The sequence below is a fragment of the Musa acuminata genome, chromosome BXJ2-7 (assembly GCF_036884655.1).
Source record: "Musa acuminata AAA Group cultivar baxijiao chromosome BXJ2-7, Cavendish_Baxijiao_AAA, whole genome shotgun sequence".
NCBI lineage: Eukaryota > Viridiplantae > Streptophyta > Magnoliopsida > Zingiberales > Musaceae > Musa > Musa acuminata.
Window position 1 is genome coordinate 9,675,870 of NC_088344.1, and position 17,851 is coordinate 9,693,720.

Here is a 17,851-nt window from a genome sequence, read left to right on the forward strand (position 1 = left end):
CAATCTAAGCAGATGTTTTATGATAATGGCTTTCTGCGACTATCGCAAATGGCAATAGCGATCTGTTGGTGGTGCTGCATCATCAACAAGATCACCATGGTAAGAATCACTATACATCTACGACGACTGCGAATGGCATTTGTTGGCCACAATATATATATATATATATATATATATATATATATATAGGAAAATATATATGTATATAGGAAAATAAACCAAAAGAGAAAAGCAATTAAAATTATTACTGAAGATTTCAATATTTATCAGCTCAAGATCAGTTACAAAGGTTATAACCTGACGAGGGATTCTACTGAACATGAACTATAGTTTCTAAAATATTAAATAACTTAAATTTACATAATCTGAAAATATTCTTTTGTCAAATTAAGACAAAATGAATGATGTAGAAAATAACGACGGAACGAAATTGAAGGTGAACAAAAATCTTAGTTGTAAGAGAAGTAAACAGTGATTGAAGTTGCTGCCAGATTCCATGAGAAGCCTAAAGAGAATTAAGGTATACACAAACATATATAGGAGGGTACATTGTGAGAAAAAAATTTGAGAAATATTGAACACTGATGGAAGTATCTGTCAGATTCCATAAGAAACCTAATCCTTCATTACAGTGAGTTCATTATACAGTGAAATCATCTGATATCATCATTGTCAGATTTGTCCTAGCAACATAACTTAAGTCTTGAAATAGCTCAATAACTTTAGGCAACAACTAAATAAACTGGAACAATTTTGATTCAGAAGGAAAGGTTATTGAGGAAATGCAGATCCTAATATATGATTGAAACTGAACTTTTAGTGTAGCATGTTTCTATAGTTCAAATTAGTTGACAATCTAAAGAAAAATTGATAAGAAACTGTTGGGAAAATTGAACAACAAAGATTAATATCAAAGAGAGATTGCAGATCGATTTTGGAGATCCTGATGCCATAGTGCACTGTTCCAACCTATAACAGAAAAGAATGCAATTACCAATAGCTCCCACAGCCCAACAAGAAGGGCTGCAATATTCAGCTCATTGGGCAAACTGGTTTGAGGATGTCTAATGCATCCAATCTTTAGTGCCTGACACCACTGAACTTTGTGCTCATTCATCTGGCTCCGCTTCACTTGCCACTTATTCACTGACCTGATCATGTAGTTCAAGCTAAATTTGACAAACATATAATGGTCAGTCCCAGTTTCAAGAATCAACTGTTCCTCCATTTGACAGGGTAAGGTTTCTGCGCCTCATTGTCGATTTGTACAAGGATGTCTGAATCAGGGATGTCTCTGCTTTGCCGCTGGTGTTTGTGCATATGTTTCTTTCCTTTCGCTGCCCTAAACCTCAAAAACAGTGAGTTTGTCATCACCCCTACCGAACTCAAACCCATAAGAGCTCCAGCAATAGATGGCGTCAACATAGTACCAGTTGAAGGTAATAAAATTCCAGCAGCAACTGGAATTCCTACCTGCAGAAGCATTAATTGCTTTGCATTAGTTCATGATTGAATAGGTCAGATTGAACAACAAAGTTTTCTAGTGAAAAGGGAGAAAAATGATATCTGTTCTGTTTACATTGGCTTGATACAAATTTTGGTAGTGACATGCAATACATGCCATAACCAAATGGAATTTGTGGGCTTGAGATGAAACATGCATTGATAGAAAGATATCAGTATGCACCATGTGGACCTGTGCTGAAGATAGCAGCTAATGGATAAGCCAAGTAAGTCAAGTAGGCATAAAGCCATGGCGATCATCACAACTTGGAAAAGTATCATGCCATAAAAATATTGGCAGGTCGATATGCCATGAAAAGACAATCTCTATTGATATGCCCCAAACAGAACAAGTTTAATTATCAATACAAGTACAGTATCACCATCATTGTTGTAAATTTCTTCAGTTTCAAATTCAATCTGTCTTGTCGTTGTAAAAAGACCATAATCCAAAAACAAAATCTGCCAATTTGACTCTGTACATTGCTGACTTGACTTTTCAGATAAATTTCCATAACTTATTTTTTCTATATGAAGTAAATAAAATATTGATACATGATCATGAAGAACTGACTGCTCCTGAAAGGAAGAAACACATGTTGTCTAATTTCTAATGACAATATAGTGCTGGATAGATGTCTAATTGTTCCAGGTAAACGCTATATATTTTGAGTGCAGGAACATGTTAGAAAAGTTGATTGTTTCATGCACCAAAGGCTTCTCCAGTTAACATTCCATTCGACAGAGATGTGTCATTTGCCATTCGTTGGAAGTCGCACAAAGTGTTAAACCCATCAGTTTAGGTTGATTTTATCATAGATATAGATGACAATGGGTACCTGGTGGTGAGTATTCAATGCTTTGTAAATTTGGTATGGTTATTAAGGCAGAAGAGATTTTCCAATTCTGACATACATATGAAGGTGACACCATGGAAGTCAATGAAAGAGGCACTGATTGATCCAATGGAGAAAGAAGTTTGGAGATCTGGGTTTGAGCTTGGAAGCAGAAAGACTAAGGTGTTGAGAGCTGATTGTGTTTAAGAACCTCAAGTACGATTCATTAAGGCGTTGCTGCAAACATAGAACATTGTGAGACAGCATAACAGAAGACAAGAAAAAGTTAAGCTGGTCCAAATGGAACAAGGACGAGACAATTTTGTTGCATCCATGCACCAGACAAAACCCAGTAAATGAGGCATGGAAACATCATAGCCTGAAGAACAAGAAAACAATGCATCTTATTCTTTTTGGCCATCAGATCATGTTGACAACGACGATGGCATTGTTGCTGTTGTTGTACATGCAAAAATATCTCATATGCATAAGTATGCAGATACCTAAGAGTTTACATGTACATCTATATGTTATTATGCAAGTGGATGCGCATATGCACCTTTTAATTGTGAACAAACTAGGAAATAACATGACAAGTTCAATCAATCATATCAAAAGTTGCACACAGGAACATAAATGAATGGTTGTATTGATATGACTTACAATATTATATGCAAATGCCCACCACAGGTTTTGCTTCACAGTCTTCATAGTTACTTTGCTCAAATCCAAAGCATCGATCAACTGCACAGATGCCACATTATTTGTTTAGTTAAACAACAAATATACTGGACATACCAAAAAATTACGATGGATTTAAGTCAATGATAAAAAGAAAAGACACAGTAAAACACATTCTAGTGCAACAAACACTTGCACAAAAGCAGGCTTTTCTCAAGCGCAGAGGTGCTAGGTCATGTTTTATTTTTCTTAGCAATCCCTCTATATTGATCCAGTACCCATGCATACTCATTCAGTATTGAAAGGAAATAAGAAACTATTCAAAAACAAAAATATATTCAAGGAAAGGCAGCAAAAAGAAAATAGGTAAGAATTTATATGCCTAAATCTTTCTCTCCTGAAATAAACTATTATCAAAACAAAAAGGATATTCATATTATTTTTAATCATAAAAAAAATTGAAATTAAATTACCATCAACTATAAGGATGATAGTTTCCACTTTCCAGTGCCATGCATGCCTTAATAACTTAAGTATTCATTTTGGACAAGTTTTTGGTCTTGGGCCAAAACTATACTTGTGGTTATTTCTTGATGCAGAAATTTAGAAAGGCTTGATGGAACTTGCCAGATTGGTTTTACTATTAAAAAAAAGACATATCATGTTGGTTCCATTGCAAACAAATAAGAGGACATATGTTAACATGCTTAGTTAGCCAGATACTTTGAGTGGCGGAACATAAGGAAGAGTGGATCTTCAAGGAATTGCTTTTAGCCAAATACCACCTCTGATGTCCAACCTTGATATATTTGACTGACCAAAAATCCCCTTCTAAAGTGTAGTAAGCTAGCAACATATATATTATGAAAAACAAAGTGGTTATAAATTAATCAGAAATATGTAAGTTTATTTGCTAGGATTAGTAAAATAAAGATGCCCAGGACAGTTTCGGCACCATGTAAAGATAATTCCAAACACTGTTATGCCTGTCTGCCAATGCACAAGTGATATATCTCTAAGTTGCTTAGAATTTTTTAAATTCATGAATCAGAAGTAGCTACAGATAGATGCTAAAGACAAGCTCGGTACTCTATGGAGGTAGAGTTGGTGATGGGTGAAGTCAACTTGAGGAGCTGCGTCCTCAGCCGAGCCCTAGTGCAGAAAAGAAATGAAATGAAATTATATATATGGTGAACTGGACCAACCGGTTTGGACTTCTCAGCATAATGATCAGCAATTGGATCAGTAAATACTGGCCAAACCATGCCAAACCAGTCATTTTTGCAATCCATGGTGACTAACAAGAATTTTCAATTGGTACCACCAACATTTGAAATCCCAATTTTGCCAACCTATTGAACTAGTACAAGATTGAGATACTGGGAGGTATACCAACATATACTGCTGTATATCACTAAATAAAATAATAACAAATTGAACAATACGAATATACAGAACTGTATAGTAAAATAATAACAAACTGAGCAATATATGAAAGTGTATAGTAAAATAATAACAGATTAAGAAACATACGGAACTGTACAGTCAGTTATTGGTGCTTTGTCGGCAGTATATCTAGTCCAGCCAGTAGCAAAGATTCACTATTGGCTTAGTTAAACAAGTTATATGCAATTTATAAAGATTTAAGGACTTATATGCCTAAACTCCAAACGTAATTGCTAATCTAGGCTATCTAGCTAAAGAGATAGTTCAACAAATCCAGACTTAGTTTCACCTGTTATTTTCGGTACATTGAATGATTGAAATGCTTTCAGCATTTCACTAGAAAGTAGAAACATGGAAGTGCCTTTAAACTAAAAGTTCCACATATGTTCAATAAAAATGGAGCATGTTCAAACTCTACATTTTTATGTTTTACTATTTCCTTGTAATAGCGCCATGACATTTAAATTTGGAAATGCTTGCCATCAAATGTATTATTCCTTATATTCTGGCCCTCGTTAACAAAGTCAATGTGTCGCAATTATTTTCATTTTCCATTGATTAATGACTCTTTCACGTATGCCTCTAATTATATATATTATACCAGTAATTTAGCTTTCACGGTTTCACCCATGATTTTGGCATCTTTATTAGGGTTATTTATTATACTAATCTAGCTTCCCTAATGATTGCCCACGTCAATTAACTTATTGTCTGGCAAAACATTTGAGAAGTTGTCACAAATATTATTAAAATTAAACAATTACTTAGTCACAGCCATTTTCAACAAATACTGCTGGTGGAATTGCTCTTCTCCATGTTGCCACACCCGAAAAAAATACTATTTTTGTCTTCAGCACCATCACAATGTTTTTCTTTTCCTCCTTATGCACTAGCCTACATTTTGACTTCTTTTTTATCCCAACATATTAAAGAAACTTGCATGGATCTCTGAAATTGTAGTCATTTCTAGAATGCAAATTCATATTCAAAACATCCCAATTCCATCAAGTAAAACCTATGTTTTAAAGAAAAATAAGGAAGAAACTAAGTAAACTTGTGCATATAAAATCGAAGCTAATCAGTTGCCCATAAGAAACAAAAGACATCAGAAACAAAAGCAAATATAAATAAACAACCACCAGAATAGTACATTTAGGTACCTGTGATAATCTGTTGCCCATAAGCACAATTGAAGATACATCGCTAGCTGCACCAACACCTTCACCCATTGCAATACCTATGTCTGCTGAAGCCAATGCAGCAGCATCATTAATACCATCACCAACCATCACAACAACTTTTTGATTTTTTTGAAGCTCAGAGATGAACATCTTCTTCTCCTCGGGTTTAACTTCAGAAATCACCTGACGTAAACATAAATTGCCAAAAACATTTTTCATTTTTGATACATGACAATATATAAGCTGAATAATTTTAACACTACACTAGTGTAATTACCATAATCTCCTTTGTAAAAAGATAAAAAAAATTCAGTTCAGAGCTGATTTAATTTAGAACAAGCTAACAATAGACAACTTTCTAAATCTTAATTAAGACTATACCCCAACAATATTTCAACTTCCAGCCAAGGTCGGCCGTTTCAGGTACTGGACTCATATTGGTCCCTGGGCATCAGAAGAAGGCTCTGGGTAAACGGCTTTATCAATATGTTATGAGGATAAGTTTCACTGCCTACAATGTTCTTGGTTCACTAGTAAACTCCGCAAACCCAAAAATATTTTCATTCTTGCAGAGCATTATTCAAACAATAATGTGGTGGACAAGTAACTGAATCAATACTGATATTCAAGTTTGAATATTTGAATTTCGTAATTTAATAGGATTGAACTGGCCAAGATACAACTATGACTCCTTTGGTCTGATAGCTAGTTCAAATCTTTACAAGATGAAAATTGACATAGAAAATTTTCCTTGCAAAGATCTTGAGGTAGCTAACTGAGATAATATAATGCATACTTTCTGGTTAGGGTTCTCCATCATACCTTTGTTTTGTCGATACCAACCATAGATGCTACATATTCAGCGGCATTCTTCTTGTCACCAGATAGCATATATATGTTTATTCCTTGTTTTGATAAAGTTTCAACAACATGAGGTGCATCTTCCCTTATTTTATCCTCAAAGTAAATTAGCCCGGCTAAAGCACTATCTACTCCTACATATACAACAGACTGATTATTGAGCTCCGCATCTGGAAATGGGTTATCAACAACTCCATGCCTGCAACATCACAGAAGCAAATTAGTTGACAGAGAGCTATGCTGTACATATATAGCACGAACTATGCAGTGTTGTATTTCTTACAATTTGCCTTAAAACTAGAATTTATCATTTAGAACTTTAGATATAAGGGAGTAATTCTAAAAATGTCATATGCTAACAATTATCGTTATACTACTTTCACTTAACATGATTATCTTACACGAGATAAATCAGGAAAATGTACTTGGACAGTATATTACAACAAACACAACCAGCTTTAGCACTGAGAGACATTAAGGTTAGGGTTCTGCGGCGAATGTCCACAATTACCTTCTGAGCCAGCTTAATGTCCCAACAGCAACCTTCTTTTGGTCAACAACAGCTACCACACCGGAGCCAGGTTCTTCACTGAATGTCCCATCTATTACCTGTCATGACACATGCTTACGCAAGTGATTAAAATTCCTAGATATTTAATTATCCAAAAGAAACAAAAGAACATTGATAATTTCTACCCTACAGTACAATTTGGAAGTTCTAATATAAGTTAAAATCATTGTCACCGAAGCCAGTTATCCAAGATATGGTAAGTCAGATGATGTTCTCCAGAGTTCAAAGTGGTTTTGACAAAATGTCAAAAATTCTCAGATACATTTCTGCTCAGAGCAGTTTAGCATATGAAAATTGTACTTATGTTGAGTTGTACTTATGTCGAGTAGATTTCGAGTAAAACAAAGTCACCTACTAAATTTAATGCTGTTAGACAATCATACAAAGCATAAGGCTTAATCCTAGTATGATACCATTCGTTTTGATTTTCTACTGTTTCTTCGGTGGCACCAAGAGGTACAGGTCAATATACCACTACCATACCAATCCAATAAGTCACCGAAACAAATATCAGATCAATATTAAATCCTTGGCTGGCCCACTCTATGCTGCCAGTGTGCCCCAGCAGATCATTGTGTTAACTCATATCGACAAAGAAAAAGAAAGATGAAGAAAGAAAACCAATCGAGAAGGACTACAAAACCATAAAATACATATATCCTACGCATGGATTCAAATACCAGTCAATGTAGTGTGTACCAACCAGTGCTTACCTGTCCAATCAAGGACTGGTGTCGGACAATGTAATCTAGTACCAATCCAGTTTACAATTATATTTTTTATTGATACAAGCCAGTACACATTAGCATACATCTGATCTACTGGTACTATACCATCTGATAGATTATCAAAACCAGTATCATACTGAGATGTAAATCTTTGATCCTGTGATGCAATGTCATCTTCTCTGGTCTCAGTTGGCCTGCATCTCAACAAGTTCCCAGTGAAACTTAACTAGTTAAAATTCGAAACCTAACTGTCAAATACCTAACAGATCCCTACTTTTTCTAGCTTGCCACTGGCTAACAACAAGCACACTCTGAAGAGTTAATTTGTACCAAGTACGAACTCAAATATTTATATTTTGACATCTGTTACTTTTAAAGCATTATAGTGATTATTTCTATCTTGCCTTGTACATAACAGGAGATACCATAGATAAAAATGAATTAATTGCGAATAAGGCAAATCACATAATATCTGCTGAAGAATCTCAAACATTTCTGGATATAACTAAGTAAACATAACCACTGTCCAGATTTAACCTTAAGGTGTTGAAAATTTCCAAAACAAAATAGATAAATTCCAAGTTATGTGATCACATATTTTGTACCCAAGGAATGTCATCAACATCGTATTTCTCATCATCCCACATGTCATGCATCAGAAAAGGCTACAGTTTGAATGGCTACTCAACAGTTAGATACTTCTAAGGAATTTCCTAGATTTACATAAACCAATTCAGTAGCCACTTTGTTATTATATTATAACACTCAACCAGTTTTATTCCTGGAACTAATATCTGCTACATGAGAAGAAAATATATAGCTTAACTATGTCAATGGAGAGACCTTTGCATCAGTAAGTGCAAGAAGAACTGAAATTAAAGCACACTAAATTCTGATATTGTTTTCAGAGTTATAATAGCATATAAAAGTTCATAATAGAATTTCTTGAACTAAAGTGAAGTTACCTTGACATTTTGAGAACCAACAGAACGAGCAGCTTCAACGATAGCTTTTCCAACTGGATGATTTGTATTTGATTCCACACTGGCAGCTAACCTCAAGATATCAGCTTCTGTCCATTTGAACTTAGGAGTTTCACTGTACATTCAAACATGAACTTACCAATAAAAACTACTATTTGCTTTAAGCCTCATAAGGTTATATTCATCATGTGTCACATATGTCACAAAGATTCAGTTATATTATAACTTGTAACAACAAGAGGCAGAGTAGAAGCTACAATTTCTTACTCTCAACTTATTTTGTTAGGCAATATATCAGTTACTCAATGGACACTACAAAAGGAATGTTATGCAATGGCAATAAATCAGTTACTGATAGATAACAGAATATTATGCCATTGATTAGAGACCAAATCGATAATTAAACTAGATTCAAACACATCCCAACTTTTACAATGATTGGTCACAACTGATTGAATAAATTAAAGTCTCGTATAATAAATTAGGGCCTGTTTGGATCAAGAATACATATCAAGGTAACTGATTTACTTCTTACAAGGTAACTACATATTTTTTTTTGTTTAAATGAAAATTTAACAAAAACATAACAATTATCTTGTCATTACTATCAAGGTAATTAATAATATAAATCAAGGAAATACTAATTTGACCACTTTGCAGAATAACTAATTCTTTCTTATCTGGGTGGTACCAACCCATATTAAGTGTCAGTACACACGACCCCATAACAATAGCCTACCAGTCTAGCCACTGTCTGGAACCAGTACAGGACCAAAATTTTAATCCACATTCTAAATTTTAATCAGAATTACACTCCTAGTTGGTTCAGTCTTGGTGACCTATCTCCAATCAGCTTATTTATTAAAAAACAACCTCAATAAAATAAGCATATATCTCATGTTTCTTTCATTTTATTTACTATAATTCAATTGCAATCCATTTGCAAGAGAACTGATTCCAAAGTAGGAAGTCAGAGTAAATTATGCCAATGATAACTGTCAACAAAATATTCATTATTTTTCTGAAGGAAAAAGAGAATATCTTTGTTTATTCAAGTAGTCGACCGATTTCCTCCATCTGAACTGCACATCTGTTATAGGAGAATTTTATTGTTGTTTTGCATAAGGCATTCACATCCACAAATAGTTTACAAAAGAATCAATCACCACTTAACTATGAATATTCATGTTCCCCATGTTGATGAGTTATAACCCTCGTCACAACAGGCTTTCCAGTTGTCAAAGTGCCTGTTTTATCAAACACTACTGCATCAACAGCTGCAAACTTCTCCAAAACATCTCCACCACGTAAAAGCAGTCCTCTAGTCGCCCCTAATGAGGTTCCCACCTAAACAATCAAATAAGTCAAAATTAAACTGAAAGCCTGCCAGCAAACTGCTGGATGATGCTGTTGTTGATAGTTTATCTCTAGTCATACCAGCACAGCAGTTGGAGTAGCCAGACCAAGTGCACATGGACATGCAACAACCTGCACAGAAGTATTAGGTAAACAAAATTATCAAAAAAGTATGAGGAAGAAATAACTACAAACAGTAAAGTCTTCAAATTTATATTAGCAACTGATTAAATGAAAAGACCGGCATGTGTATGAAGAGAACAAGAAATATAAACTCTTCCAGAATAGATTTAGGATGGAAAGTCAGAAACTATTCCAACTAAAGATGAGTTTCCTTACTTTTATAGTGAAAACTCCTATAACGGAAACTAAGCCATCTACGACATCATGACTTTTACTCTTACCAGGCAACTTCTTAAAGAAATCAGACATTCAGTCAAAACGTATTCTTGAATAGCAAAATAACTCTTTATTGTCATTGTAAAGTTGCTCTCAAACCCCAAATTATTAAATTTTTAAGAAGCCTTTTTCTAACTTACAATCTTTTTTCCATGTTTTTCACTGCCTTGTCGTATAAATAAATGCAAAAACTTTTATAGTTCTAAAATAATCACATTAAATTTAGAACAATGATTGACTTTGTTGCTGTTGTATATAAGCATCAATATGTAAAGAGAATATAAAAGTGGACTTAATACCAATAACAGACAATGGGTGACTGATATGAATTCTTTGAAAGTAAAAGACATATTTATAGAAAAGATGAGGTGCTGAAATGAAACATGTGAAGAAGAAAAAAAGAATTGATCAAACTGGAGGACTTACCCTAAGGTGATCATTTGAATATAATATTTTGACTACAAGAAATAAAACTAAGTTTTTGTAAATCAGTAAAGAAAGAAAAAATCAGAATTAGTAGCTACTCTCAAGTAGTTAATGGAAAAATTCATATAGCTTAAAACAATCTAAACATCCTTATACATTCATACCAAAACACTACAAGATAGCTGTAGGGCCAAGGACATTGAACTTCCATGCTTCAATGCAGCTGGTACAAGTTGTGAACCAAACAAACTCCAGAATGTGAAAGTGGCAGCAGACAATGCCATAACTGCATATGTAAAATGCCCAGCAACCTGTTGACACAGAACATAGCTTTTGTTATGTCTTCTTAAATAACCTTTGAATTGAAAATGGTTTGCATGTCATTGTAAGTAGTCTGACTATAGATACATGCATGCACCTGTAAATTTTTCAGAGAAATAAGGAAGACTCATAAGCTTGACCTCATTGAGGATGAAGAATAAATATATTACCATCCTTTTTAAGTTTTATCAATGATTAGACCATGGACCCAGACCTTGAGACACCAGATAACATAGTGTGTTAATTGAAAGAGAGAATTCATTGAGAAGATATCATTTTTAAAATACATGTAAGTATGTAACCATACAGTAAAAGAAATTTTACAACCACTTTTGTTATATAAAAATTTTGGAGTATAAATGTTGAATAGAGGTATGGTTTCCTTGCAGCTTTAGTATTCATAGAAAATCTACAACCACATATTCTTCAAATAATTTAGTTAAATGCAGAACTTCAGCATAAGTATCCTTCAAGATTAATGTCAAAATTCTGACCAAAGATTGACTAATACTAAAGGATTAGGACAAATCAGAACATATATAATTTCATAGTCACTGGAACTTATAACTGAAGACTATGAAAAATCAGTTTTCCTAAGTCAACTCATCAGCAGATCGACCTGAAAAAAATAATTGCATGCTGAAAGTTGGTCTCATGTATTTTAGTGGTGTAACAAAGGTTTTAAATTTTACCATGACAGGTCCATACCAGGCGACTGCCTGCAGACTGCCCTTTTTAGGGCAGTTCATGGGATGTTTTTATAATAAAAACTAGTCTTTTATTTATATCGTCTGAGTATTGTGATATACTATGACCAGAATAGCAGGTTTTAATATAAAAACTAGTCTTTTCATTTATATTGTCATGCTATACAAACCTAATACTAGTCAAAATGATCACAATAGAAAAAATGTTACATCGACAAAAATTAGTATAAGACTGAAGCAATCATTATCCATAATCTGAATTGATTAAACCATGTTACATTATACGCTAATCAGAGACTGTACAGCAACATAATAAATCATTGTCCCCGATTGTTTTGACCAAATCATTTTTTCCTTTATATGTGTATCACACCAAATGATTCTGGGACTTGATGATGATGGAATGCAACATAAGCCTAGCAGTTGCACGTACCTTGTCGGCTAAGCGTTGCACAGGAGCTCCCCTTGTTTGTGCATTCTCCACCAAGCGAACTATATCCCCCATAGCAGTTTCACCTCCAGGTCTTTTTACTTCAATGGTAAGTGTACCATTCAAGTTAATGCTACCAGCAGTCACTTCAGCCTAGGATAGAAAAAACCTGCATTAGATTCAAACCATGTGACATACAAGATAAGAAAGATTAAGAAAACAAAATATTAACAAACACCAAAAGCAATTTTGAGGTTTATTAATGCAACATAAGCCATAAAAAAGAAGGAAGAACTAAGAGGTCTACCCCAGGCAGCTTTGTCACTGGCAGAGGCTCCCCAGTGAAACTTGACTCATCAATTGAACTTCTTCCAGCTTTAACAATTCCATCAGCTGGAACACGATCCTGGAAGGAGAAAGCCACACACAAAGAATAATTATTATTATTAAGTTTAGGTGGTTTCTTAAAGAAAAAGGATGAGTCCAGGTGTTGAAAGCAAGCATCAATTAGTGTTAATAAACTGAGAGTGTGAAACTAGGATAATTAAGAAACCCAACATCACAAAAGCACCAACTCCCTTCTTATTCTGTACAATAAAATGTTAAATATGGAGATAACATGACAAATTTTATATTAACCATGAACAAGTTTATCTAATATTAACCATGAATACAACAACAAAGCTGTGAGTCCCAACTATTTGGGATCAGCTACATGAATGTTTTCCAGCCATTGAAATATGTAAAAAGCCAAGTTGCATAGATTCAGAGCCCAATGGTCCCTAGAAAATGTAGTCATCCTAGTTACTTCAGTTTTTGTCAGTATTTCCATTCCACACCCTAAAATATGCACTTTTAATAAGGGCAAGGCAACAACAAAAGATCATTCTACTCACTCCTGGTAGTACAACAATCTGGTCCCCAATAGAGAGGCTGCTACATGGAACCTCTACAAGTGATGGCACCTTTCCAGCATCACTGTCAACCATGAGGCGTGCTTTTGTAGGAAGAATATTCAGAAGTCCTGTCATGTCACTGGTAGCTTTTATTTTTGCTCTCTGTTCAAGATTTTTCCCCAACAGAACAAAAGCTATTAACATAATTGGTTCCTCAAAGAATGTCTTCCATCCCTGTTTGGATAACACAAAATATAAACAAAAATATCTTTCATGCTTAAGCAGCAAAACAGTCAGTAGTAGCTTATGGAAATAAGACATGGGAAATCAAGACAAGAAAAATATAGGTGCTTTACGTGATCAGAGGAACCTAAAAGATGTAACAGCAAAAAGAAAATAAGAAATCAAAAAAAAATCTCTACACAGAAATTAAACATGACTTAAAAATTATAAGAAATTGGAAATTATTTATTGATTTGAAGTAATTGAGTTCTTTGCATGAAGAAAATAATACATATTTTAAAACTTATAGGAGGATCAAAAGAAATACACAATGTCCAAAATCTGTAAGATTCTTTGCTTCTATCCACCATCTCATTCACTATTACTTCACCTTCGAAATTACTTATGGTGTATCAATATAGAAACACAGATATCTAGAAGTAGGAACTATGCTTTGGTTGGTTGGATGGTTTTTCAAAATAAAAAAAACTTTGGAAGCATGTCTGTACAATAGAATAACTCTAATAGGGACTTTCCAGTAGGAATAGTGTTATACATCACCAAATTGAACTTTGGTACATAACATGCTGCCATTAAACTAGCATGAAGTGTAGTTGCTTCTTAACTCATGCTATGACAGTGTCCAAAGAAAGCAAACGTGCCAGCAACTATGGCACCAACCAGGCTGCTTAGGCATGGAATGTAGTCTTTATATTAACTCTCAAGTTCAAAGTTACAGCCTCCATGTTGTAATAGTTCCACCAGTATAACTAAAGTGGTCAGTGTCCTATTTGACTAACTGTGCTGTCAAGTTCTTCCAAAAGTTTTTTTCTGTTAAGATAACACAATCAATGATTCAATTAGACCAAGTCGTCTTAGTGTGATCATCTTGTTATTAGTTGACAAGAATAAACACAGCCAAGAAACTTTTCATGACAATATTAATCTAATGATAAGAGGATCATGATCAACATGCATATATATGAATATGCACAAATGAAAATAAATTACAGCATCATTCCTGGATGAAGACGGTGAATACCAGTTTCGGCATGATGGCTGCAATGGAGCTGACTGCAAAAGATGATAAAGCACCTAAACCAACTAGCGTGTTCATGTTAGGTGAACCCATCAGCAAACTTCTGAACCCATCAAGAACAAGTTTGCGTCCAGGACCAAGAAATGTGAACAATGAAAGTGACAAATGAAAACTAGTAGAATGGCATGTGTGAATCCAAGAGGGGCCAGCTTTAAAGAAGTGAGAGAGATGCCCTAGGAGGCATACAGCACACAATGCCCATGATACAGCAAGCTCTCGACCTGGAAACAAGTATATGTAATTGGTTAGCCAGAATAACTAGATAAGTATACATAACACACTGGAAAGATCAGTACTAAACCAGCATAAAACTTGAAATTATATACTGATTAAACGTTACAATAAATTAGAACAGCTTTAAAGGGATACAATGATTTATTATGAAATCATGGAGCGTGAAACACATACCACTTTCTTTTAGGTTCTGAAGCTTTTCATCCATCTTCCTCTCGAATACTTTGTAAAAGCTGTCTCTTGCAGAATCTACAATCATCACATGCATTAAGGGCAATATCATATCATACAAGCCTCAAGGACTGTCAAGGAGATGATATCCCTCTATAAATATATCCCCGGGTTACTAATCAGGTTGCTATGCCAAAATGAAGTTATAGAGAAACTTCTGCAATTCTTACATGGTAATGGAGTACCATAAATTTTGAGAATAAACAAGAATGTTATATTAAATTTAAAACAACCAAATGCCTAGCTATGTATAGACCACATGAATTTAGCAGTATAGGAAATTTAGCTCGGAATTGAACATAGCATGCAATTTAGAAAACATTGGTCTAACAAATCATTTGCAGGAATGTCACTAGACCACATTTGCTTGGGCGTAAGAAGATTATACCTAAATGCACTTAATTTTTACAGACTAGGAACCTAAGTGGATGTATATATAATAGCAAGGTTCATCGTACCGTGATGTACCGCGCAGTATGGGCGATACGTACCGATCCAACAGGAGACTAATATGGGCAGTACATACCGGTTTGTCGATATGTCTCATCGAATCATGTATCGGTACATCAGTATGGCTCGGTAAGTAACGTACCGATAGCCGATCGGTACACTGGTATGTACTAGTAAGACGAACCATGTATAATAGTATGTATATTAAAGTCCAAAAAAAACCATACATTCACAGACAACTAAATATTTAGATTGCTTTGTGGACTACAAAGAAAGCATCGACCCATTAGTAATAGATCATCGCAGCAGTATATGTCAAGACTGAAAAAGTAGAATTGAAGACTTATCAAAGCAAGATATGAAAAGTTAACACATGAAAAAGTAATAATAATCTGTAGGTGATTATTACACCCAGATCTTTGCCCATCTAGCTAAAATTATATTCATAAACATCCAGAAGAAATTAGAAGAAAATCACGGACTTATACGATCCTACCAAACATGATAGCAAAACTGCATCAAATTAATTTGTTGTCAGATATTCGTTTTTAAAATCATATACCCAACAGATCTGAGTTGAATAACCCATAACAAACTGGACTCTATTTCATCCCTACAACTAAACATATTTCAAGTAGGATGAAGAAGTAAAATTAGAGTTCTATCATCTACAGTTCTACACCCACATCAATCAGATCAAGACCTACACAAGAACCAACAAATACAGAGCCATCACAGTCAGCAAATATGTACCACGAAGACTGGACTTGAAGCCGCAAGTTGTCAAATGGCCTGCGAGTCTATTTCCCAACTGCTGTTTCCAGTTTGGCATAACCTTAGCTTCAGAAATTGCCCACACGATTGCTGTCTCGGTCGCAAGATTGACGTTTGCTGATGACACTTGAGGCTGCACATGGTCACAGACATGGTCGAGTAACATGACTGTCAAAAGGAAGAACCAATGGAACGGTCTTAACTATGCTTGTCTTGTGTGTACAAAACATCAATAGAAAAGGTGGTCTAGTGATTCAAACCCTACAAGAAAAAGCTGTTTTTGCCACTCGAACCTTGATCACCCAAGTCACTAGAAAACAACCTTACCATTCACCAAGACTCACCTCCAAATCAATATTTTACCCATATTGTTAAATAAATAAATAAAAATCTCGAAACCTCCTCCACTTGAGGTTCTTACTACTTTTTTTTTGTTTACTTTCTTATAGATTCTTCAGATTGATTTCCTACTCCACCCATCATGGGTTCTCTATCTTAGAGATAGTAGTCCAGAGATGAGCATGGAGAGAGACGAAAAAGGAAATCCTCACAACTGAACAAGAATAAGAGTGTGAAATGTGTTTGACAGAGTCTCCAATGCATACAGTTTGAGCTGCTCAAGTACTCCTTGTCTAAAACATGGATAACAGCCATCATAATTCTACAAAAACTGTGCCAAGAGTGTCTAAGTTAAGAGCTTGTATCTTTTGGTTTAGAGAACTTTGCACAAAAGAAGAGCGTGAATCAAACTGCATTTGTCTATCCCACCATCAAAACTAGCAAATAAATAAAGCAGAGAACATATTGGGAAAAAAAACTCTTACTTGACTTTCCAAAATGCGCTTCACGCTGGCAGCACATCCACCACAAGACATCCCCTGGATGATTCAAAAAGGTTCGAACTATTACTGCAAATAACTAAACAAAATCGGAAAAGGCAAGAATCACTAGGTAAAGAAAAATAAACTTACCCCAACATCAAGAATTATCACATCAGACCCACGGGTCGAAGCCTCCCCGGATTCTCCCGCAAGAGATACCGGTTGCATCCCACCGCCGCCGGATTCGTCGCCGCCGCCGCCGCTGCCGCCACCGACTCCATCATTTCCACCACCGCTCCCAGATAAGGGGGCGGAGCTCGATATGCACGCCAATCCACGAGAAATTGGTGCCACGGGAGGTGAATTTCGCAACAGACTCCCGGCAAAGGAGATCAAGAACAGCTCGCGGGATATCCTGGGATCGAGGCTTCCGAAGCACCTGGCCCTCCCGACCGTTGCCGTAGCCGTCGCCGGACTAGGCGGAAGGAGCAGCCGGCTGAGGTGTCGCTTGCGGGAGATCCTGAGGGTGGTTTTGGAGAAGGCGAGCAGCGAGACGGTGGAGAGAGCGACGGACTCCATCGCCGCCTCTTCTCTCCTCACGCGGCTGTCTATTGGGTCACCGTTTCCACGCTTCCGTGAAGGCTTTCATTGCCACCATATTTTTGAGCAAAGGCCGAGGCAATATAGTTTTTCCA

At 35.5% G+C, this 17,851-nt stretch overlaps 1 protein-coding gene across 2 annotated transcripts; it reads right to left on the minus strand.

Moving 5' to 3' along the window:
* Positions 1-848: 848 nt before the first annotated feature.
* LOC135617109 (copper-transporting ATPase PAA1, chloroplastic-like) lies at positions 849-17,819 on the minus strand. 2 transcript variants are annotated; one of them, XM_065117036.1, is made up of 17 exons: positions 17,307-17,819; positions 17,160-17,213; positions 16,315-16,468; positions 15,055-15,129; positions 14,590-14,867; positions 13,326-13,559; positions 12,737-12,835; positions 12,433-12,582; positions 11,136-11,282; positions 10,228-10,278; positions 9,965-10,137; positions 8,773-8,905; positions 7,020-7,117; positions 6,470-6,707; positions 5,627-5,830; positions 3,003-3,083; positions 849-1,473 (listed from the first exon to the last, which is right to left on the minus strand). In XM_065117036.1, the coding sequence occupies exons 1-17, from the start codon at positions 17,733-17,735 to the stop codon at positions 1,213-1,215; spliced, it is 2,859 nt and encodes a 952-aa protein (XP_064973108.1). In that variant the 5' UTR covers positions 17,736-17,819; the 3' UTR covers positions 849-1,212. The 2 variants fall into 2 exon arrangements, with proteins under 2 accessions (XP_064973108.1, XP_064973109.1); XM_065117037.1 differs by having other exon boundaries at positions 16,315-16,503; positions 17,307-17,446.
* Between the last annotated feature and the right edge of the window lie 32 nt (positions 17,820-17,851).

What these genes read in the sequence shown, in the direction of transcription:
- LOC135617109 (XM_065117036.1), bottom strand. Translation starts at nt 17,735, where the DNA reads ATGGAGTCCGTCGCTCTCTCCACCGTCTCGCTGCTCGCCTTCTCCAAA. An exon ending in CAGCCATCATGCCGAAACTG is followed by an intron (nt 13,560 to 14,589) that starts GTATTCACCGTC and finishes TTATCCAAACAG; the next exon opens with GGATGGAAGACATTCTTTGA. An exon ending in GGGCATTTGCATATAATATT is followed by an intron (nt 1,474 to 3,002) that starts GTAAGTCATATC and finishes ATGCTTCTGCAG; the next exon opens with GTAGGAATTCCAGTTGCTGC.